This window comes from Drosophila virilis, chromosome X (genome assembly GCF_030788295.1).
Source record: "Drosophila virilis strain 15010-1051.87 chromosome X, Dvir_AGI_RSII-ME, whole genome shotgun sequence".
NCBI classification, from domain to species: domain Eukaryota; kingdom Metazoa; phylum Arthropoda; class Insecta; order Diptera; family Drosophilidae; genus Drosophila; species Drosophila virilis.
This window is the reverse complement of record NC_091543.1, coordinates 18898512-18922262: the sequence shown is the minus strand read 5'-3', so window position 1 is coordinate 18922262 and position 23751 is coordinate 18898512. Positions and strand designations below refer to the sequence as shown.

The window sequence follows — 23751 nt, the reverse complement described above, 5'->3', positions numbered from 1 at the left end:
TGCGGTCTCACATCCTATGGCTGTTAAAGTGCTGCATGTGTCAGCCGTGGCACTCGTGGCAGGTAGCCATTTTGAGTTGATAGATTGGCCCGTCCCGACGATTTGTCAGGCCAGTGCTGGCCGGGCTGGCGGACATGTTGCTGCCTGTTGCAGCAGTTCACGTAGTGCACGTAGGTAAAAGCCGGGCAATGGGCACAACAATTAAATTAAGTGCCTCTGGTCCGACAATAACAAAATCTGTGCACAAAAACCCCAATAATACTATGTGACAGTGGACTCAATTTGTTGCATTACTGTACACCAGGGCGAAACAGCATAACAAAAATAAATATATTTTGCACATATTGTTAGCAAAACATGAGGAAAAGTTTCGCCTTTAATTGAGTTTAATCTTCTCCCGTTTTTTCCCCAGCATTTTATAACAATTTGAAACTTTATTTATATGTGCTTTTCCCAAGGCACTTAAAGCAATTTAGCCATCTTTAATATGATTATATATTTATTTATATGCCAGCCAGAAGTAGAAGACTTTTAAATTAATAAATTCCTAACAATTTCAAACAAATTTCGGGCAATATTTCAACCAGCTTTAGTTTTGTATGGTAGGAGAAAACTTTTCAAAAATAAATTCCCAACAAATTTCGGGCAATATTTCAACCAGCTTTAAGTTCTGATATTTATTTGATACTCGTTTATATTTTGCTTATGCAAAACAACACCAGCACGCCGAATATATAAAACCCTTGCACAAAACTTGAGTTTCGTCTGATCCCATATAACCCTATATGAGCCATAGAATAGTAGATAAGCTCAATATTATACAGTTTTTTTTTTCGAAATATCTTGAAAAGCTTGCCATAAAAAAACTACGCTTGAACCGATTTCTTCTACAGAGTAAGGTATATAATATAACATGGGAACACTCATAAATGCCAAGTTAAGTCGAGATATCTTTCGAAATTAAAGAGTATTTCGTGCTTGGACTAAATTTTGGATCACTCATTCCTAAGGCTGCGATTTCATATATACAAACATATGATATTAAGTTAGAACACAAATCGGTAGATAGCTTTATGAACTCGACAAAAGACACTGTTAAAGAATGTGAACATACTATATAGGGTCTGAAGAGGCGTCCCTCTGGGGATCGAAAACATCTTCTTCTTCGCGTTGCACATTTCGTAACAAAATAGTAATAGCCTCTATAAGGGTAGAAGTAGAGTAGAGATCTATCAAGGATAAATTTTATAATACGATTTCCTCTCTTTTACGAAACACGCTTTGTTTGGCTTTAATGCTCAACGCATGCCCAATCCGATTACCACTTCATTAACTTTTGGAGGCGCCACTCGGGTCATTAAAGATACAATTTTAACGAGCTGCCCGGCTGCAATATGCCAAAGATTCTTATGCCAGAAATTGTTTTTAGCAACTTGAATTTTAATTTTAATTCGCACAGTGCCCGGTTGAGCATCCTTCAAACTTATGCATGTACTTGACAATATATACGTATAAATGTGCATAGATGTTGTTATTTGGCCGAGAGAATAAAAATCGTTTACATCGCCTGTCGCTAGAAGGAAGCAGTTAGTCCAAAAATAAATTGCCCACCCCCGTTTTGGGGCAGAGACTGAGATGAGCTCTGTCAGCAACAGATCCCAAAAATTCTAACCAGTATTATATTACAAATCGACGCAAAATGTTATGATAGAAAATGAGATTCTATTTCCAGCTGGCTGCTAAATGTGAGTAGAAGAAAAAAAAGTCTGCTCATAAGTATAATTAAAAAACCATTTATAATCATTTTGTCGAATCCTCTGACCCAGAGCCAGAAGCCAAGCATAGAAACCAGCTTTCTCCTGCCCGCAGCCAAACCAGCTGCCACTTGAAGTCCAGCCAAGTCCGGCGCTGACAATTTCCGACTGTGGGCGCCCAAAAAAAAAAAAAAAAAAAACAAAAAAAAAAAGCAAAAAACATGCAGGACCCATAAATACGCACATAAAGCGACAGGGTCCATGCTCCATTCTCTGGGAAGAAGCCCGCAACGCCAATGCCATTGAGTTTGAATTATGTCAGCGCAGTAATAAATTGCTCAGGGCATTAAATTAAAATATACGATACGTGTGTGTGTGTGTGTCTACATGCAATTTTTGTGGCGCAACTAGAACGTGAACCCACACGTACAAACACACACACACATGAGTGGGGAGGCGGCAATGGACGCCCAATAGGATTTGTGGCGAGAATTTACTACAAAATGGCAAACATGTATCGCTTATACATATACATATACATATACACACATATATACACACATATATATGTATGTATATATTATATATATATGTATATATTAGTGGGTATGGAAATAAAATAGGATTTTGAGACATTCATTCGAGCCTGGACAACTCTTTTTTTTCCCTTTTTTGTTAAAAATATATAGCACAGTCTGGCAGGACACCCAACAGCATAGTGTTTAGGAATGTGGGCGGAAATGCCATCAAGGTGAGCATTTAAATAACTGTGCGGTTTTTAAATTACGATTATTGTTTAGTTGTTTCCCTAGGGTAAAATGCACAGAAAATGGAAAATGGAATGCTTAACGCTTGCAATTCTCATCAAGTTAAAGCACTTGCAAAGGGAGGAAAGCATTTGCAAATCCTAGAGTCGATGTCATTATCTGCTGGTTATAGTTGGTTATAACTGATTGTTTTTTTTTTTATTCCATTTTTATATATAAGTAGATATTTTATATTTATATAATATAGGTACTTATTCTAAAAATTTGATTTAAACCAATTGTCATTATTAATTTTGTGTATTTTACTTAAAATTTACATTTCTAGAGTCGCCAAGAGGTTTTTATGTATCCTCAACGAGAAGCCGCGTTCGAATGCCAGCCTAAGTATGATCTTAGGCAAAGGTCATAGTATCCAGAGCCATTTAAAAGGTAAGCCTGATCATTTATTTTTCGTTATATCCTATACTTCCAATACTTATAGAAAATGATATACAAAATATTTGTTACATTTAATATCTGATTTTAATCGCTGCGTTTTTCTTGATATATCTATTTGTAATATAGATTTATAAAAATTATTTATGTATAGAGAAATGCTATGATTTTCTCTTAATACTCAAGTTTGATTGAAACCCAAGCACAGAGTGCTCCTTTATTAGCCGTAATACATTTATCACATTCGTATAGTTTACTTCTTTTATTACATTTGTGCACATAAAACCTGGCAAGTTTTGTATAAAATGAATTCGAGTGTGATATATGGGAGTCAGACACCAAAATTGGCAAGCGCCTCTATAATTTGGGGTAACTATATAAATACATAAAATGTGTTTTACGAGCTGATACCAAAAGATAATGCAGACTTAATATGTAAAAAACTGGTGTTTTTGGACTTTCCCAGTTGAGTTTACATTAGACAAAAGACCAACTCTTAAATTTAAATATACAACATCCATATTTAGTTGTTTGTTGGTCCTGCTTATTTGTGAATATTTGTCTCTTAAAAATGATAGAATGTGTCTACTCGAGGTAATTATACTATATATAAAGTAGACATACAATTGTCGTTGTACAATATGATTCTGTGTCATAAGAACACAGTTTTGTTATATTCTTGAGCGGAATTTTAAAGTATTTACATAGAAACTAAAGTTTCACTCGATACATCGTCGAGTGGAACCCGGATTAATTTTAAAATCGAACAAGTTAAGTTACATATATCTATATATAGAAAAAAACATTGTGTTTGTATTGATTAGCCGGAGCAGCCGCGACAGCCGCAATGGACGCATTCCACAATGCGGCCCTCCTCCAGCTTAGACTTAGGCACGCGGCAAATGCAATTGGTGCCAAAGTTCGTGTCGCGTGTTTGGATGCATCGCAGGCAACATAGATTCTCATAGCCGGACTTCTTCCATTTGGCTATTAAATTGGCGTCGGCAATCTTCTCCTTCAAACAGTATTCGTAGAGCTCGCGGCTGATGGCCTTGCGGCGGTAGAACAAGTCGTAGATGTAGCGTGTCTTCTGGTGGTGTATTTTGAAGATGGGCCACAGCGATTCTGTAATGCGTTTGCCCTCATGTGGTTCGGTTTCGGCTGCAAATATCCAAATGCTTTATATGCGGCCACATGTAGTAAGCGGGCATTTGGCATTTTAACATACCCTCACGCATTTTTTGTTCCAGCTCCTCTAGTGTCGGTTCGATTAGCTCCCAGCCATCTGGTGGTGGTTTACGACTGCGACGGACTTTTGGCATATCTTTTTTTTTTGTATTTTTTATTTATTTTTTTAACAAAGTAAAGTAACTTAATATGCTACAAAACTAAAACTAAGCGCAAAACAGCTGTCAATGCCTAAAAATAGTCTAGTGTTGCAAAACACTCGCGCATTGCAAGCAAGCACAGCACTAATTGTCAGAGCGAGCTGTAGCGAACATTTATATCGATAGCTGCCCAGAGTATCGATAACAAGCTGTAGTTTATTTTTCATTTCAGTGTATATGTAATCGTAGAAGTAATGAGTTGATTGTTTTTGTTATTTCTATTTGACCGACGCGTGTGATTGCTATTGTACTGTTTTTCTTTTTGTTTTTGTTAATGTTATTTACCTAATTTGTTCTGCTTTGCATTTAATAATTGTTAACGAAATAAAGCAAAGCATCATTTAAACGAAGCCACAACAGCACAGCCAAAAGTAAGCAAAGCCCAAAAAGCAGACGCACTCGAAAAAGATATCTGTTGTGTGTGTGTCGTTGTAGTTGTGTGAATGTGAATGTGAATGTGAATATGCAGCAGCAGCAGCAGCAGCAGCCAGACAGCCCACAGTAAATCGCACTGGCAAACAACTTCAGCGCCAGCGCAGCTTCACACGCGCTATAAGACAGTTGTTTAATTGCCATCGACTGCGTAGGCGGGCACCTCGTTATGTCTCTCATGCGCCGTGACAATAAATACTAAATAATTACACGATCGAATAACAACTTTAAGAAACAATTTAGGTGTGTTAACGTGTTGTGTGTGACTGTGTGCGCCATTTAATGCAAGACATTTTTCTCTATACATACAAACATAGATATGTATGTATGTATGTATGCATGCAAGTGTGCGTTTATTATAATTAGCTTGCTATGACGTCGCTGGCTCACAATGATTGTATTTGTTGTAACGCATCGCTTTCATTCATAAGTCGTTGGCTTTCTTTTACGGCAAGGCACAAGACATCAGCAGCAACAACAACAACAACAGCAACAGCAACAAAGAAGCACTTGGCCTTCGCCTAATGCGCGCTCTTGCTCGCTCGGTCGCGCATTCTGTTTCTTCTGGTGTGCTTCCCTCCCTTGCCCGCCCGTCACCGATTGCTATTGCATTTCCCATTCATTTGGCGATTGGCGTGTATGCTTTGATTGTCATTCGTATTCGTTGTATTCAGTGCATGGTACGTGAAATAACAAATTTAAGCGCGCGCACACACACATTCACAAAGAGAGATCGCCAGCCCCCAATCTGTTGGCACATTAAAACGCCCCCTTGACGGGATGTCTGTGTCGGAGTGTGTGTGTGCGCGCGTGTGTGTGTGTGTGTGTGTAATGAGCGCATTAAATCTGTATTGTTTTGTTTTTTGTTTCACATTCCTCATTTTTGCTATTTTCCGCAATTTGCACACACACACACACAGACACACACACTCTATTGTAGAATTTGAGCAGCTCCACTTGCAGCGCATTCCATGAGCCCAGTCACCTCTCGCCGGCTACCTGACAATTGGTCATGGCGTTTATCTAATTTGTCATTTGTGTGCAAAGCACTGCTAAGACTTGAAGTCGACCTAACGTAGCTTCACATATCGATAAGATAGTCGGGAAGTCATGTGTGTACTTACTATAGTTACAAAAAAAAAAGTACCAATCCCTATTTATAACTTAGTATGACGGGTCAGTGCATTATATTTTCGGTCTTCTTGTGATCATTCGAATAATAACTGGCAAATATGCATAGGTATTCAGTTTGGCTTTGCTATTCACACATTAACGTGAAAGATGGGTGGAAAACTCTGTTGTGCTACTTTTAATATCCTGGCAAAGGTTGCATCACATTTCTGAATACACATATGCTTTGTAGCAGACGTCATAGGCCCCCCATAATGTGTTTGTATTATTAAAACGTTGTCCTCGCTACTTAGCCGTAGGCATGACACTGCACAAATCATTTCACTTACGTGGTCAAATCGGTGGCCTAATGCATCGTATAATTTATTAATGCCTTCCCCCTAGTCGTGCTATTGAGAATCAGATGTTTTACACGCTTCATTCACAGAAGCAGCTATTAAATGCCTTTCTCGCATACAGCTAACAATTGTAATAGTAGTAATAGTACTTTGTGGCAATACCTGCATCTAGCCTACAGCATCTTTCTCATGCTTGTCACATGTTTGTTTTATCAATTAAAGCTCTGGGCTCCCAGATATAAATGGCTCATTTAATTGCTTAAACAAGATGCTTAGTATTTATACCCTGAACCCATACAAATGGGTAAGAAAGGGGTTTTTAATGTTTTTGTGAACATGTTAAAAGTAAGCATCTCTGATTCCATAAATTATATATATATTTTTGATAAGCCTCAATAGCCGACTTCGTATGTCTGGACTTGAAATGTTGAATCTAGGTCCTCCTGATGCTCACGCAGTGCGAGCTTGTCCGATAATTGAAGCTGTTTCCAAGCAATCCATGAAAATTGTTGTAATCCTGTCTTGAGCAAATCTCACGGTTTAACCGTCAACAAATTTGACAGAAAGTTATTTAATAACTATCGCCACCCCCGCCCGCGTCCTTTAGCTAACTAATAAGGGTAGTAAAGGGCTCAGGGAAAATCCCGACTAGAGCCTTTTGCCTGTTTTATTCAGTTTGAACGCCGCAAATATCGTATTTCGAATTCAAAGTAAAATTATAAAAAATTGATGTTATATAGTTAAAATTATTCCAAAATGGAAACGTGCATGGATTTGAGACGCACAATGCTGTTAAATCAAAACAGGTTGATAAGCTTTGGCAATAGCTGGCTTTGCACGAGCTAATGCTGTTCAGCTACATTAGCTTTATTGTATATATATGTATTATCAGTACATGTATTTATCAGATGAATGTAACTGACGCGTAGCCCTGTCAAATAGCAAATGCACGTTAATTGCCGTATAAATAGTTTTTGATTTGACGGGGGGGAAAGTTGCGATACAACAATTCAACTTTATACTTTTTAAATCCGAATTATTGTAATACCCATACGCACATGTACATACATGTTCATGTTCATGTACATGTAAATCCAATAGGTCATGCACTATAATTTAAAACGCAGAACAACCTTGAACAACTCAACTAAAATGTCGGAAGGGGAAGCGTTCGAAATTCGATAAGCAAAAATAGAATTGTGTTAAAGTTCCATGCAGCTGCAACAATTTCCATGTATTCCAATCAGTTTCAACATTTATCAGTATCGAATATTTCCCTTCAATAGTTGTATAATATAAATATTACATTAAATTGAACAGCAATAAGAAAAAATATATTTAAAAAAAAGAGCTAATAATAAGTAATAAAAATGGCAGACATTATAAAATGTATAATATAGGAATTTCAACGTAAGTTAAATGAAATAATCTTCTTTTCTCTTTTCTTACAGTCAGCTAGGGCCTCACCATGGAGCCCACAGCTGCCGGCAATCTGCTGGAGATCATGGATCTGGCACGCACCCTGCGCCAGGAGCAGCTCTTCATTCAGCACGAGCAGGCGGCCTTTGCCCAGCTCACCGGTGCCCTGGAGACCAATGCGGCGACAATAACAAAGGTTCGCACCCATATTTGCATATTAACGATGTCACGTCGCATTGCTCTTTATTTAATTAACATCCCGCCCTGTTTTATCTCCCCCCCATTTAGCTGGCGTACATTTGCGCTCAACAAAGACAGAACCTGCATGATCTGCTGCTGGCCAGAACGGATCACGATCCGCTTCTCTGTTGCCGACGTGCCAGCGCCTACGATAATGCCCCATTTATGGATGCCAAACAGGTGTTGCCCTACGAGGTGGGTAACGCAAAACGAACTATATGTGTGTTCATGTTCATATATACAATATATATCCATGTATCATGTACATATCAGTTGGCTTGGGCGCATGCAAATCCAGACAACAAAGAACATTTTCCGATGCGAATAGAGGAAACATTCATTTAGATATAGCTTTGCCCTTGTACGCGTAGTCGTTATAAATCCGGAAACTATTTAGTTCAAATATAATAATGCAAGTCGGTAACTTTAAGGCGTAAATTGTAGTCGGAAGTTATCAGCAACTCATGTGACTTAATGCAATCTACATATTGGCTATTTAGTCTGGGTTAATATTAACCATCAGTTAATTGACCCATTGTAATGCTTGTGGAGTAAATGAAGGCAATGACATAGGTTAGCTGGTATTAAGTCGAGAAAATAACTCATTAGTGGCCAGTCTTGACGCTGGGCTGGCGTTAAATGTTTCCTTAACCCTATCATCATCTGCTTCTTGGAACTCGAACTCGAACACTGAATATCGCGCTTATTACTCAATCGAATAATTGGGAACTGTCAGTTTCAACAAAAGAGAAGCGTTGTTAAAGCGTTATTCACCAATAAGTCCGGACAAACTCTTTTATATATGTATAACATAAATAGTTAGGGATAGTGTAAAGTTTGATGATTTGTGTTTGTAACCAGTTTTGTGTCTCTCCCTAACTCGCACTCTAGCACGCTCTTGCCTATGAGGATCTGTTCAACTATTTGTACAACGCGCCATATTTGCTGGCCCTGTCGCTGGCCACAGCGGATCGTCTGTCGCTGCTGGCGCCGGCGCAGCTGGGTCAGATCGTGAATACGATTGCAACAGGTCTCTATGGGAATGCGATTAACACAAAGGATGTGGAGTTGCTGTTGAAGCTATTGCGGGAGCTGATCGAGCTGCAGCTGCTGAGCAGCGAACAGCCGCGTCGTCTGCTGCGTACAAATGGCAGCGCCTTTGCGCGTCTCTATCAGCGGCTGGTGGAGTCCCTCTTTTCGGCACGCATCTTTCTGACGGCGGCGCTGCATGATCCGCTGATGGCGGTGTTGAGCGAGCACGAGGTGCTGCTCGATGTGGATCCACACAAGCTGCTGCAGAGCTTTACAGCGCGCGAGCGTCAGCGACGCTTTGGCGAGGATGAAGGCAGTGCGGACTATCAGCGGAATGTGGCGCGCTTCCATGCGGACACCCTGGGCAAGTTGCACGGCCATGCACAGGCATTCGTGCGCTGCTTGCAACAGAGCTGGGCGCTCTTTCCCAGCTCGCTGCGCTGGCTGCTTCAGACGCTCGGCCAGCAACTGCGTCAGACGCAACGTTACAGCGACTATGAGATACGTCAACTGCTCGCGGATCTGGTCTTCACGCACTTTATTTGCCCGGCCATCGTCAGCGCCGATCTGCTAGGCATCATAGATGTCAACGTAAGCGAACAGATGCGTCACAATCTCAACCAGATTGTGCAGCTGCTACAGCGCCTGGCGCTAAACGATGAGCCCAGCGAGCTGACCCAGCTGATGGAGCTGCTGCTCCTGGGCCAGACGGGCGAGGATGTGGTGGCTATTCTTCCACAACAGAGCGACTTTGACCGCGCCCAGCTTGCCATCAATCAGCGCGAGCTGCAGCAATTCGCCGACTTCTTTCGCCTGCTCGCTGCACGCGACGAATACGATGTATCCGCCGAGGAGCGGCAGCGGCTCCAGCGTATCCTGTTGCGCATACCCAAGTCGGGAGCACAGTTAAATTCAGCAGCGTCTTCCATGCCCGCCGTCGATGCGCTCACATCCGAAAAGAATGGTAAACGCTCGAACAAGGGACTCATGCGGCTTGGCAAGGCCACCAAAAAGAAGCTGGCAAAAGGCATGACTTTTAGCACCACCAACAACCACACCAACAACAACAACAACAACAACAACAGTAGCAGCGGCAACCACGCCACAGAGCTGGGCAATGGCAGCACGGCAAATGGACAATCTTCTGGGGCCAACGGAGATCTGGAGCAGTGCTCCTCCTCACACAGCGGCAGCAACACCAGCCTCAGCTCCTGTGGAGGTACCACCAATGGAGCAGCTGGGGCAAACGCAGCTGCAACTGTTGCAGCCGGGCCAACTCTACCAGATGCTGCTGCAGACGCTGCGGACGGGGATGAGCCGGTGCTGATGTTTAGCATTTATAATGCGGCTTCCAAGAGCAAACTAAAGCCTCTGACCGAGGAGGATTTGCTGAAGATGAACTGCATCGGGCAGGATATTGTGCCGGTAGCTGTTGCCGCCGCAGCTGCATCCTCCAATGCTGACGATGCCAGCAGCTTGGAGGCGATGCGTCGACCCCAGGACGACGCCTCAATTGCCAACTCGGACAATCTGGAGGCGATCAGCGAAGCGGCACATTCCGCAAATCATTCGGTGGCCAGCTCACTGGATCTGGAGGAGCAGCAGGAGCGCGATGTGCACGATGCCGAAAATGATGACAATCTGTCGGACATGGTATCCGCCAATGTGTCCGGCCGCGGCACGCCCAACATTAGTGGCCGGGACACGCCCTCGTCCCAAGTAACCGATGGCGATGGCGCCGGTGGCGAGCTGGCTCATCATGCGGCACGCCCGACGCCACAGATGCAAAAGATGCTGCTATCGAAGGCGCGCTCCGACATCGAGGACAAATTCTGCAAGTTCGAGCTGAAGAAGTTCGAGGGCGATGAGAATGTGAGCATCATTTCGGATACCTGGTCGACGGATGTGCTGGCCAGCGATTCGGAAAACACGCTGGATACTACCATTGAGCGAGAGCGGGACAGAGACAGGGAGCGAGAAAGAAACTTTTCCACACCCCTGATACCATCCGCTGTGGTGCTGCCCGGCGACAATAACAACTTTGTGGTGGAGGCGCTCGCACGAGCCGCTGCTCCGGCGCTGGACGCCTCCGATCAGCGTTCTGAATCCAATTGGAGCACCGATGTGCTGGCCAGCGATTCCGAGAAGCTGGCCGAGATCGATACGGACGATAATGCGAGCATAACAGCCAAATCTGATACTGCCGCCCCACTGGCGCCAGCTGTCAACCTCGATGATGGCGATCAGACGCCGGGCAGCAGCGGCGACGGCGATGCGGATGGAGATGCGGATGCCGACGGCAATGGCAATGCTGGCAGTGCCAGCGAGCGCAGCCAAGAGGACTCAGCTTTCTTCGATGCGGTCAACTCGTACGACGATGCGCATCATTATCATGCGGCTTCTTCGCTAGCGCGTAGCTCAGTACGCACCAGCTACCATGGCCTGGGCAGCGATAGTGCCGACAGCAGCTTCCAGCAGCAGTACAAATGCAGCGCAGCGGAGGGCAGGAAGAGCACCCCGCTCATGGGCACCGCCTGCATGCGGCGCCAGACTTCGGCCGAGAGCAGCATATCCAATCAGAGCCTCAATCTGGAGGAGCCGACGTCCACCAAACAGCTGCAACTGCAGCAGCAGCAACAAGAAAAACAGCAGCACCACCATCACCATCACCACCACCACCATCATCATCACCACAAGAAGAAGAAGCAACAGCAGCAGCAGCTACTGCACGCAGCAGCCAGCAATCAGCATGATCTGATCGACTTCAGTGACTATAGCGAGGACAAGGAGGATCCGCCCGGCCTGGTGCAGCAGCTGCTGGACAGGTTTGGTGACGACCAACATTTGCGCGGCGGTGTGCAGCATCGTCGCATTTCGATGGAACAGCGCACGGCCAGCGTGGACGGGCGACGCAATGGCATACTGGCCGGCGGCAGTGAGCGCCGGCATCAGAGTCTCAATTACGAGAACCACGAGATCATGTTGCATGCCATGTTGCCCGCCGAGGCCAAAACGGACGATGATAAGCAGCAGGAGCAGGAGCTGCAGTTGCTTTGCGCCCAAGCACAGCAGCTGCAGCTGCACGATGATCCGCCCGACTCTGCCGCCAGCCAGTCCAAACCCAGCAAGGCCACTGGCGCCATACCAAAGAGCATCAGCTTCGATGCCAGCGCGGACAAGGAGAAACATCGCGCCGGGCAGCGGGATCAACGCGAGCAGAGCGCTGGCATTCTCAATAAACTGAAGCAAGGCATCTTCAAGAATCGGCGCGGCAACAACAGCAAATCGTCTTCCTCGTCAGCCAGCCAGCGCTTGGCCAGCGGCAGCATCGGCAACAAAAGCAGCCATAGCGGCGGCATCAATGATCAAAATCGCACCGTCAGCTTTGATCCAGGCGCTGCATGCGTCAGCTACGGCGCCCACTACTGTGATAGCAGCGAAGACATTCTGGCCAAATACAGGCGCAAGGTCAGCAGCTCCAGCGAGGCCACCAATTCCGACTCCGCGGGCAATGGCCACGGTCTGCCCTCAGCGCACGGTCAAGCCATAAACGGCGGGTAAGTGTGCCTGACAGCTCTTTCTGCCACATTTAGCATATAATCTCTGCTTCGAAGTAGACCCAAAAACAATGCACGCTATCTTCGAGTGTCCAGCCACGGCTTGGAATAGAATAAATCATCTGACTAAAGAGTTTACCGAGCTCGAGCTCATCAGGACAAATAGACCGACTCGCTCGCAGGGGCCTTCTTTCGTTCCCTCCCTTTTGTGAGATGCCCTTTACATTAATATTACAATTACCAAGCGGACAATTAAGAAAATTTATCCTAACAGAAGTTCATCTGTAGTCTTCATTCCAAAGTTGATCACTAGCTCTAAAATTGTAGATAGCGATTTTCTATTCCAAACACTAGGATTCGCAAGTATTCCCGAGTATATAGTCCAAGTCTCAAGGGCCTAACTTAAATAGAGCCGAAAAATGGTATTGATGAGGAACATTTCGTGATCAAGTGTAAACATAAAGGAACTTACAAAAAATTGTCAAATTGTGTTTGGTCCGTGTTATAAGATCGCATTGTTAAAGCTTGCAAGGCACGTAAAGTGACTTGTAACGTTTGCCCTAAAGACATGTGGAAAATTCTCTCTCTCACTCTTTTCTGTTCGTTTTATATTTCAATCTCACTCTAACGTTCTCTTTTAGAAAATTACCTGGTGTGGTGTTCAGCAGTGTTAAACAGAAGCTGCGCACGGTCCTCTCCAAGACTGATTTGCACAGCGGCGATTTCCGGCAGACAACGTTGCGCCCGCTGGATGCGACGCCTCTGCAAACGTACCTTCAGATCCAGCTGGCGCAGTGCACCAGTCTGCAGCGATTACCACAGATCTCGTATGTGTCGGAGGCACTGCGCTGTTTGGCGCAATTGGAGCGGCCGCAGCATGCCCAGCTGCTGCTGGAACTCCAGCATGATATGCAGCGCAGGCAGAGCTATCTGCAGTACCTGCTCGTGCATCGACAGCAGCTTCTGTTGCGCGCCGAGCAGCTGGAACAGCTCGAGGAGCGACTACGTGGCGAAGCTCGCAGCTGCCAGCGCTGCCTGCTGCAGTCGCTGGTGCGTTTGTATTTGGGACGGCAGCAGGCGAAGCTGCAGGCCTTTCAAGCCGAGTTCGCGCTGCTCAGCGTTAGCGACGAGCGGCTGGAGCTGATCGAGGAGTTTGTTGAGGGTCTGCTGCAAGAGTTGCGCGAGGGCGGCCTCCAGGACGACTGGCAGCGAGAGGCAGCACGCGTGGCCATTGAGCGACTCCTGCTGGAGCAAATGTACGAGCAGGTGATGTTTCCCAACGAGGATGCTGACGTGTCCAGAGACGGTGTGCTCGCGGCGCACATTGGCAAGCTGCAGCGTTTTGTGCATCCGGCGCATCCAGCGCTCTGCATTGCCCAGGAGTATCTGGGCGAGGCGCCCTGGACATTTGCCCAGCAGCAGCTGTGCCACATGGCCGCCTACAAGACGCCGCGCGAGAAGCTGAACTGCATTATCAAGTGAGTGGAACGAATTAAACGAATCACAAATCGACTGCCTCATATCCAATTCCTCCTTTCCCAGCTGCATCTCCTGCATCATGAGCCTGCTGCGTATGTCCAGCTGCCGTGTGCCTGCCGCCGATGACGTCCTGCCCGTGCTCATTTATGTGGTCATAATGGTAAGTGGCCAAGCGCCAGTCGCTGCAGCTGCAATCATCTTCCGCTCTTTCTATCCATATACCAGGCAAATCCACCCTATCTGCTCTCTACCGTGGAGTATATTAGCTGCTTCCTGGGCAAGAAGCTCGACGGCGAGGATGAGTTCTATTGGACGCTATTCGGTTCCGTAGTCAAGTTTATCAAGACCATGGACTACCTAGACTAAATCAGTCTTCGCCGAGGTCGTTAGATCAAGTTGTTATATATATTCAGATATTTGTTTAGTATGATATAGTTAAGTATGGCATCGTATCGAGTTCCGGTTTATGTGTTTCTATTTTCTTTTCTTGGTGTCCAGGCAGCGATTGATATATATCTACTTTCTATACAAATAGATGATATACATATACATATATATATATTTATACATATATATATATATATATATGTATATATTCGTGTGCGACAGTTACATATATGTATAAAATTGTTATGAATATTGAAATCAAAGGCAGCTATAAAAAGATAAGCTACAGGCGGCAGCTGCTCAGCAATTTCAACTATTTTTCGATGGCCGCATTATATATTTGTATACCCGTACATACTTAGTAGGTACATGATGTAGCCATTGTACACACATGCATACATAAATACATATACTTAGCTACATACATATTATAAGCATGCAAGTAACATGAAAATCAACTTAATATTCCTTATTGTGTAACACAAAATAAAAACTTAAAACAACCAAAATAATACAAGAGAAGTGTCAACTCTTTCAATTGAAATTATAATGTAAAGAAGTCTCCTTGTGCAAAACAGACTCAAAAATTATAAATTTCTTTTGTGACACATCTTGTATATCGTATTCCAAATATTTGCAAATTCTTTTAAAATTACATTTGGTAATTACAAATTCGTATTTTGAAACAAACTAAAGTAATATTTTAAAATTTGAGCACTCTGCAATAATATAGTTGTTTTTGAAAACGTTAATGGACTATAAAGCAAGCCAAATCTGCAAAACATATGCCTTTACGTACTCAAGAAACTCCATAGAATAGATTGGAATTCAAAAATAATGTAATTCAAAACACAATCATGTTTGGCAACAACTCTTATTTTTGCCAATCGATTGTAGTTACCAGTGTATGTCCATAAAGGCGGATCATTCCAAGGTCGAAATGAATATACCGAGCAATTTCAATAATAATAATTTGTTAAAACTTTAAAAGTACTTTAACTCGGTTAAATGAAGTCCGATCTTGGAAAGATATGACCTTTTTACCCAAGGCAAGGCCGAATAATATGCGTTGTGTATTTTCTCTTATACCAAATGCAATTAAAGAAGCCTATCGCCCTTCTATGCGATTCTCGCGAATTCAAGCAAGACCCCGAGAGGTTTTCTTTAATTTTCTATAATCTTATAATTTACTCTCTTACAGGCCATCTCTCTGTCTGACTTTCTCTCTCGCTCTAATAGATGTCTATGCTATTATATACCGTTCCTTTTGATATGAATTTTTGGGTAAGTGCATATTTACATATATATTTATATATCAATATGTACGTATGTATAGGGGATTCAGACCTGGTCACGAGCTATCTCCAAATACTTATATTATATGAGTAATAACCCCGTGCTCACACACCCACTCTCCCAATTGCTGTCTGTGTTTCTAAAAATCTGTTCAATTTGCGGGTTCATCTAAACAAACATTTAATAGCAATTTTACAACTAGATTGAAATCAGACTTCAGTCGGTTCTGGACATCAGATCCAACATTAATAAACATGAAGTGAATTTAAACAAGTGAAAAAAAAAGGGAAATTAAATAGAGATAAATATAAGAACTTCGGAATTCGGTTGTTACTGCCGTAGGACGTACTTCTCCAGATTTGTATCGCGACCACCCATGAGATAGCTATTGATGCACATTTGGGACATGATGCGGACGCCGCGCTGCTGTAGGTAGGCGAAGTCCTGTGCGTCCAGAGGCGCCTTCTTGATGTCTACGAAACAGTGGGTGGCACTCGCCGCCGTTGCGTCCGAGCTGAAGGGTGAACTTGGCTCCAAAATGGTGGCACCGCCGGCACGCAGCACATTCTTGATGGCCGCCAGATTGCGCTCCTGCAGGCTGAGTATAACACAATGATCGCTGAAGGCGCCGGTGCCGGGTATTAGCTCGGTGCGCCAGCGATGTGCGGCGACGGCGATCTGCTGTTCCTCCGGAGCCAATGTGGGCAGATTGAGTGCCTTGGGATTGCCCCACTCGTATAGACACTCATCCAGAAAGGCACCGCGGGCATGACAGTCCTCAATGTAGTTGATATTCAGCACCCACTTGCCGGCCGCCATGCAGCCGAGCAGTTTCTCACCGCGATTCGGACGCTCGCACAGCAGGTGCGTACAGGCGGCATCATAGTTGGATAGATTCTGGCAGATCTGGCCGCCCAGCAGCCGAATGCGTTCCATAAGCAGCATGCGCTTCTGCTCATCATCGCCGCAGGAGATGCTGAAGCAGGGCGTGCCCTGGTAACGCATACGCGGCGAGTCGGCATCGGAGCTACGCTTGCCTCCATTGAACTCGGCGGGATCACGCCAACCCACAATATCCTCGCCGGCGGTCAAAGCAAAGCCCTCCGATTCGAATGGCTGCACATACTGTGCCTCGCTTCTGGTCTGACCTTCATGGTCGCGCTTAAGGCTGCTCCTGCGTGACTCGCGGCTCTTCAGGTAGTCCGTGATCTGCTTAAGCTCCATTGAATTGTTCGTGGTCTCCTCAAAACTGATTTTGTCAAAGTTAATGGTGCTGCCGCTGGGCAGCTCCTCGCTCGCAGTTCTGGGACTCTGTGTGCTGGGCACAAACGGTGAGCCGGATGCGGCGGCGCCGGCGACGGCCGTGGTGTTTCTCGCTGGCTCTGGCTGGAATAGTAGACGCCCCACTGGCGGCTCCATCGCTCCTCTGCTCTTCTGATGATGCGCTTCCTCCTCCTCATCTACACTCTCGCCGCTCTCAGCGGCGTTGTAGTTAATACCCAGCGTCTCGCAGGTGATGCGCATCACACGCTGCCTGATGACCGTTAGGGGGGTGTCCGGCTTGATCTGGTGCTTGGGCAGGCGCCAGCGGCGCTCGAAATCGTCAGCCATGCGCTGCTGGAACTCGGGTGTCAGACAGAAGTTTGGTATGCCCGGGGCGGGGCGTGTTGTCTGGCGACGATTGACGGGCGTGCACGCTTGCCGCCTGATCCGCTCCAGTTCGGGCGTTTGGTTCTCACGCATCTCGCGTATTATCTGACGTACGCAATCGCGCGCCTGGCTTGTGTCCAGCCGCTGCACCACCTGCTCGAGGAAATCAAAATTGCACGCACCGCCGCCGGCGCTGGTCTTGTGGTTGAGCGGCGTGTGCGGCGACTCGGGCGTCGTAGCGCCGCCCGAGCTGCGTCGCCGCGTGCTAGCCAGGCCAGTGACCAGCTCGGAGATGCGCGGATTACGCAGTGGCGTTAAATCGGGCTGATGGGGCTGCTGCTCCTTATCCTCCTCGCGCAGAGTCTGCTGTTGCTGTTGCTGTTGCTGTTGCTGTTCCGCCGACGACTTATTGAGGGGCGTGGTAGGCGTATTACTTTTGGGCGTCAACGTTTTGCTGCTGCTGCTGCTGCTCTTGTTGCCCTCCCGGAGGCCGGGCGAGGCGGGGAAATCGCTGGCGCTTTTGCCCACCAGGAAACGCACGTAGGGCAGCTTCTCGCCGCGTTGGGCGCACTGCAGAAGCCAGTCGGCATGCACCACCGGATAGCCCCATTTGAGAGCACCCTCGTACTTGGATCCCTCGGCACTGGAGCATATCAGAAGCGGCCGCTCCTTCTTCACAAACGCCTTATTCAGTACGGCGCCGAGCAGCTCGGCCAGCGCATTGATGTAGTCACGCTCTAGGCCCGCATAAATGGATACCACAATGGTCATGCCACGCAGCGGCTCCAGCCGCGCGCCATATGGCACCGGCCGATGATAGTACTCCAGGGGAAGCAGCTTGTTCTGCTTCATGCAGCTCTCCAGATACAGCTCGGTGACCACATGACGGGCACTCACAGGCAGCACGGACTCATCAAACACCTGCTCGAAGCTGACAATGGCATAGTCCACCGGATCCGTGTAGCTGGGCGGCACCAGGCAGCCCTGAGCGGCCTTGCACTCGCTGAGCATCTGGTCGTAGAGCTCGCTGCTGAAGCACGCCTCGTGCACGTACACTGACGCGCCCATTAAGTAGTCCAGCTTGTCAAAGTCTATGGAGAGCGTACTTGCGCTCAGATCGGGCAGTGCGACAGGCAAAGCAGAGGGGCGGGCAGCAGCAGAGGGCGCAGCTGTCAGGGCCGTTAGCGAGAGTTGGGTGGAGCTGGCAGCGGGCAACGGCATGGCAGGCTCCTGTTCCTGGGAGTAGTGTGTTAGCAGATCGGGTTCCGGGTCCGGCTCTGGTTGCAGCTGCGCCTCTGCGTGCTCGAAAAGCTTCTTCTTGATGGGCAACGTTGGCTGCTTGAAGCTGTGGTTCATGGAGCGCAGCGTACGCTTGCTGGCCGGCGAGGCGGCGTCGGCTGCCTCACAGGCATGCGGCAGATGGACACGATGTGGCAACTCGCTGACAAGGTGACCGGCACGCATACTCTCCAGCAGCCACTCGAGCCGCACCACCTGCACCGTGGGCAGCAATCCCTCGCTCTGCCACTGCCGATGGGCGGAATCCTCCAGCTGGCCGACAACAATGTGGGTCAGGCCCTCGTGTGGATCATCATAGCGTGTGGCGCCGCCCGTATTGAGGACACGATGAAGCTTCTCGCGCTCCGCGTTGCGAAAACCGCTCAAATAGATACAGCAGCCATCCAGGAAGTTGCCTGCCTGCTTCGCCTTGCGGGGACTAATCTCGGCTAGAGTCTGCTGATATGGTTGCTGTTTATGACTACTGCTGCTGCCGGCGGTGGCCTGCTTGAGCAGCTGTTTGGCAGGCAAGTGGCTACCGCTGCCGCTGCGGGTGACTCGGCCAGTGCCACTGCTGGTGCTGCAGTTGCTGCTGAGCGTCTCGTTGACGGTGGTATTGTCGCTGCACATACGACGTCCCGGGGCGCTGACAAAGCTAATCCGCGACAGATCCGACAGCTGTGTGTTGTCGGCTGCGTTCAGATGGGCGTGTTGCTTGGTGGGCGTGGAGATCTGCTTGCGAGGCCGCACCTCGTACTGTTTGGTGGGCAGCGCATAGCCGCGCTCGTGGCTATCGAATATCCATTCGGGCAGCAGGATGTCCTTTTTGAAGCGCACCGCGGCCTTGTACTTGTCCGAATCGGTCTTCGACTGCTCCGTGATCACAATGTCCACCTGCTGGGAACGAAAGGCGCGATGATAGATGCCGCCATTCTCATTGACCAGACGCATGACCGCATCCTTTTTCGCCGTCTCCAAGCCGCTGCACGTGATATTGGCCCCAAAGAACGTGGGCAGACGGTACTTGTCGAACTGCTGGTCCGTGGCACGAATGCTGCTGCTGCTCTTGCTGCCACTGTGACTGCACTCCCAGACGCGCTGCACCCAGTCAACGTGCATGACGGGCACATCATTGAGCGTGGCATGCTCATACTTGTTGGACTTGATCGTATTGGATATGAGATGCGTGATGTTGCGCCCAAAGTTTTGGAAATAGTGTCCGCCCATCCAGTGTATTAGCTTTTTCAGTTCGTCCTTCTCCTTGCTGCTAATGCCGCTGGCCGAGATCTGCAGCTCACGCATGGCCGTTGTGTATATGGGACTGCTGCCCAGCGGCACCGGCTCGTTCTGGCGCAGGCACTCCACAATGCACGGCGGGCCCAGTACCAGCGCTTTTGTCAGCTGCAGCTGCTGGAAGAGATCGCCCTCGAAGCGGGCCAAAACGAATATATCCTTTTTGGTCAGGCCGCCGCCGGCGATTAGCGGAAAACCCTCGCTCGCACGTATCTCCCGGATTTGTGTGTCCGCCAGCTGCTCGCGCATCAGCTTTAATGCGTTGGCATATTGCTCAGCGATGGCCAAGTCGGCCTCCGTTTCGCTCTTTACGTTGTTGACAAAATATGCGCATATTGATTCGTCCAGGCTCGTGCTCATCCTCACTAAAATTGTTGTTATTTATTCCGTGCCAATTGATACTAATTGCCAATCCCGACGCTGGCACACTTTTTGCCAATGTTTTTTGGCGCGTCTGCTAGATGTTTGTTTTTTTTTTTTCCGATATTGCAACAACTTGTTATCGATATACCGAGAAAAATACCAAATGCGCCGTTGTATTTATTTTTAACGATTCCCATTCGTTTATAAATCATACACAGGACACTTTCATTTTATTTAAACAAACTATTCTGTTCAGATATTAACTAAATGTTTGTTTTGAAAAGTTGGCAGATGTACACAGCTGCCTGGCAAAATCTTACTGCATTTATTTTGATTTGTGGTTTGGCTACTTGACAGTCACCATTATTTTGAGTTAGAAACTAAAAATACTTTAAAATACTCAATGGTCGGCGATTTGGTATTTTTCCTAAATGAAACCATTTGCCAATAAGGGTATATCTATACCGATATATATCGTACTAAATGGCAATGCTGTAAGGGTGGCAACGCTGGTCCCAGTTACTTTTTAAATGTTTTCGCGGTTATTTCAAACTTATAATTCAAAAACGAACACGAATTGGAGCATTCCAGAAAGTGAAACAAATGATTTGTGGGTTGCACTGTACAATATCTATTTATTTATGTTTTATGCGTTACTTTCAAACATTATTCAAGATATGATTTACGTTTTTGCACATTGCATTCTCTGTTGCTTATAGATATTAATGCTTATTGGGCTAAATTGCTGTTTCTTGTTTCTTGAGACTATTGTAGTTATTGTTCACGTTTGTTAATAGATAGCAGACCTTATGTATCTGTGAATTAGTGGGCCTTGAGAGAAGCTTTCTTATGGTGCAAAATAATACAAATCATATAGATTCCATATATAGTTATATATATATATATAAATACTTGCGTACACTGATAGTCAAATAACAATTAAAGTTAATTAAATAAATTAAATATAGCTATGTAGGCCTTAAAATGCTAAAAAAAAATCAAATTAAATGCAGCTGTTAGTCAAATAAAAGTACCGCTAATTAACTTGGCCCAAAAAAAAAAAAAATAAAACAAGAAAAAATAATACATTTGTATATATGTATATATATATATATATATACATGTATAGGAGTCGAAAACAAAGTAAAGCGAAAACTTGGCTATGTTTCTATGCAAAATTCATTGGAGTTGCGACGCTTTGATTTGATTTTTTTTAAATTCTTATTTTAAGCTCTAAAATCTACACATATGGTTAGCAAAAAAAAAATCGTTGAAGGTAGGTAATTAAATTGACAGCAAAATGTGTGACAAAGATGTGGACGGCACATCTACGCACAGGTGCGCGCTCGCCGTTGAAAGCGCTTCATGCGTCGATACCAATCGTCCTTCCACTCGATGACTATCGAACGCGGACCAATGCCCAGGTAGCCGGGCGGTGCCTCCGAGTCCCGCCCCAATATCAAATAGGATCTAGAAAGAGTAGAAGAGTTGACAGATTGACATATGTAAATACACGAATAGTCGAGAAATTAAATTCAGTATGTAGGTTCTTGTATAGCTACACTCGTTCTCAGCCAAAATGGTAGAGAACTTAGTTAAGCCTTGGGCTTAAATCTCTATACACTTTAATGTGCCATAGATATTCCTTGAAAATTTCATTAAGATCGGACTGGTAACAACTGAGTTATTAAAGAGTGAATTGACTATTGACTTGGTCTGAGCACTGTGCGTGTGTGTGTGTGTGTGTGTGTGCGTTTGTGTATATACGTTGCTGGAGATACCTAGGATCATAGAACACTCCCGAGTAGAGCCCTTTAAAAGATTCTTACCTGTTGACTTTGATCTTGGGACAGCGGCACTCCAAATTCTTAATCGGTATGATCCAGGTCATAGGACCTCGTTTCAGCATTGTATTCGGCATTCCATAGGCGTTGGTTCTGCTGTGCTTGAATACCGCCTGGATTTGCAGATCGAAGCGCGCCGTTTCGCTGTCGTTTGGATAATCCGGAACGCTGGCGCTGCCTATCCCAGCCGCCGCCTGATACTCGTACTCCTGGCCCCCCGCCGGCTGCTGATCCATTTCGTAGTCCACGTCCTGATCCATTGCGCGCCTGCGCTCGTTGCTGGCCGCCTCGCTGCTCGTATCGCGGCCAATTACTTTGGCCATTATTGCTGAGAATTGGAGAATTGGAGAATTGAAGAATTCTTGTCTTATCGATGGCTCTCCAATACATTCTCGATGCCCACTTACCGTAATCTCGTTTGCAGAATTTGTTGAGGTTTAACCTTTTGGTGCTGATTCTGCATTTTTCGCATTCTACGCAGAGGGAAGAGAGTGAAAGGGCAGAGATGTTAAGAGAATTGTTGCTCAGTTGCATGTATTTATGGAAATTTCAATTTCAATCACCCCTTCCCCACCCCCAACCCCCTCCCTGTCCCTTGTCCCCTGTCACGCCCCTGGGCAACTTCTTGCGTGTTTGTGTTTACAATTTAATTGCAAAATTTATGTCTTTATGGCCAATGCCAATTAGCGTGTCCAACAGCAAAACAGAAACAGACGCTGCTGCAGCAATAACTGCATTAAAGCGCGATCGGCATTGCATTAAGACTGATGCCCCGCCCCTTACCAGACCTGGCGAACAGTACGACTCCCCCTCACACAACCCCTCTCCCACGCCAGTAGCACCATTTGGGGCAGTCTAAGGTCGTCAGTGCCTCCTTTTGTGTACTAAAATTAGCCTCCTGTTCGTCTGTTGTGATTGCTGCAATGCAAATTGCATCGTTTGTTGTTTTAGTAGCAACTGCAGTTGTTCTCGTTGTTGTTCTTGTTGTTGTATACCCTGTAGAAAGCACTCAGAAGCAAATAAGCAGGACAGCAAATGTGGAAAAAGAGACAAACCTGACATCATAAAAGTACATATATAAATTCTTGATCAGTCGATCATCATCTCTGTCAGAGCCCGTCCAATTTGTAGTTTAGCTTTTCCCGTGCGTTAAAATCTAATCTAATCTAATCCACTTCATCTTTGATCTTACACTCAGAGACTCTTAAAGCTGGCAAGAGAATATTATATTAACGTCATAAAATGACCCTTAAAACACACACTTCTTGCTGATAATTCTTGATGTTTGGTATGGGCACAGATTTATATGTGAATCTGAATATGAAATATGCAAAGCAGCTGAGCAGGAGAGCAGGCTGTATGGGATGCCTGCTCGTGCCAATTACAGGGTATTATCTAGTCGAGCACTCTCGACTATTTGTTGTTTCAGCTGCGGTTGCCAATGTCAGAGACACTGCCAGCAAATCGTGACACAATTGACTTTGTACTATATGAGTAAATGTTCGATCGATCGGACGATCGATTGATCGACAGAGCGGGTGGATGGGGGGTGTTGGCTTCTATATTTGTCTGGGTGCGCCAACATTTTGTGGATCTCGCCTCTTCAATGCGGTATTTATGGACGCACTTTTTCAAATAACGAAACGAGCTCCGAATAAATTGAATTTC

General features: G+C 45.9%; 4 protein-coding genes across 5 annotated transcripts in view; 1 reads left to right on the top strand and 3 right to left on the bottom strand.

Annotated features, from left to right (window-relative positions):
- Window positions 1-3199: 3199 nt before the first annotated feature.
- Window positions 3200-4380, bottom strand: l(1)10Bb (BUD31-like protein). Its single transcript, XM_002055708.4, has 2 exons — window positions 4185-4380; window positions 3200-4117 (listed from the first exon to the last, which is right to left on the bottom strand). The coding sequence occupies exons 1-2, from the start codon at window positions 4276-4278 to the stop codon at window positions 3777-3779; spliced, it is 435 nt and encodes a 144-aa protein (XP_002055744.1). The 5' UTR covers window positions 4279-4380; the 3' UTR covers window positions 3200-3776.
- A 145-nt stretch (window positions 4381-4525) lies between these two features.
- Gapvd1 (GTPase activating protein and VPS9 domains 1) lies at window positions 4526-14424 on the top strand. The gene is made up of 7 exons (XM_015171245.3): window positions 4526-4715; window positions 7697-7860; window positions 7953-8099; window positions 8796-12493; window positions 13135-13971; window positions 14036-14132; window positions 14198-14424. The coding sequence occupies exons 2-7, from the start codon at window positions 7714-7716 to the stop codon at window positions 14336-14338; spliced, it is 5067 nt and encodes a 1688-aa protein (XP_015026731.1). The 5' UTR covers window positions 4526-4715; window positions 7697-7713; the 3' UTR covers window positions 14339-14424.
- Window positions 14425-15810: 1386 nt separating this feature from the next.
- Window positions 15811-20366, bottom strand: mus101 (mutagen-sensitive 101). The gene has a single exon (XM_002055710.4). The coding sequence runs from the start codon at window positions 20234-20236 to the stop codon at window positions 15986-15988; it is 4251 nt and encodes a 1416-aa protein (XP_002055746.1). The 5' UTR covers window positions 20237-20366; the 3' UTR covers window positions 15811-15985.
- Window positions 20367-20846: 480 nt separating this feature from the next.
- The window catches only part of NetA (Netrin-A), a 48800-nt gene continuing 45895 nt past the window's right edge, over window positions 20847-23751 (bottom strand). For both annotated transcript variants that reach the window (XM_015170833.3, XM_002055711.4), the window contains exons 5-7: window positions 22491-22556; window positions 22069-22411; window positions 20847-21709 (exon numbers count right to left, since the gene is read on the bottom strand). In XM_015170833.3, coding sequence (XP_015026319.1) covers window positions 22108-22411; window positions 22491-22556 — 370 coding nt within the window. In that variant the 3' untranslated portion in view covers window positions 20847-21709; window positions 22069-22107. The remainder of the gene's footprint in view (window positions 21710-22068; window positions 22412-22490; window positions 22557-23751) is intronic.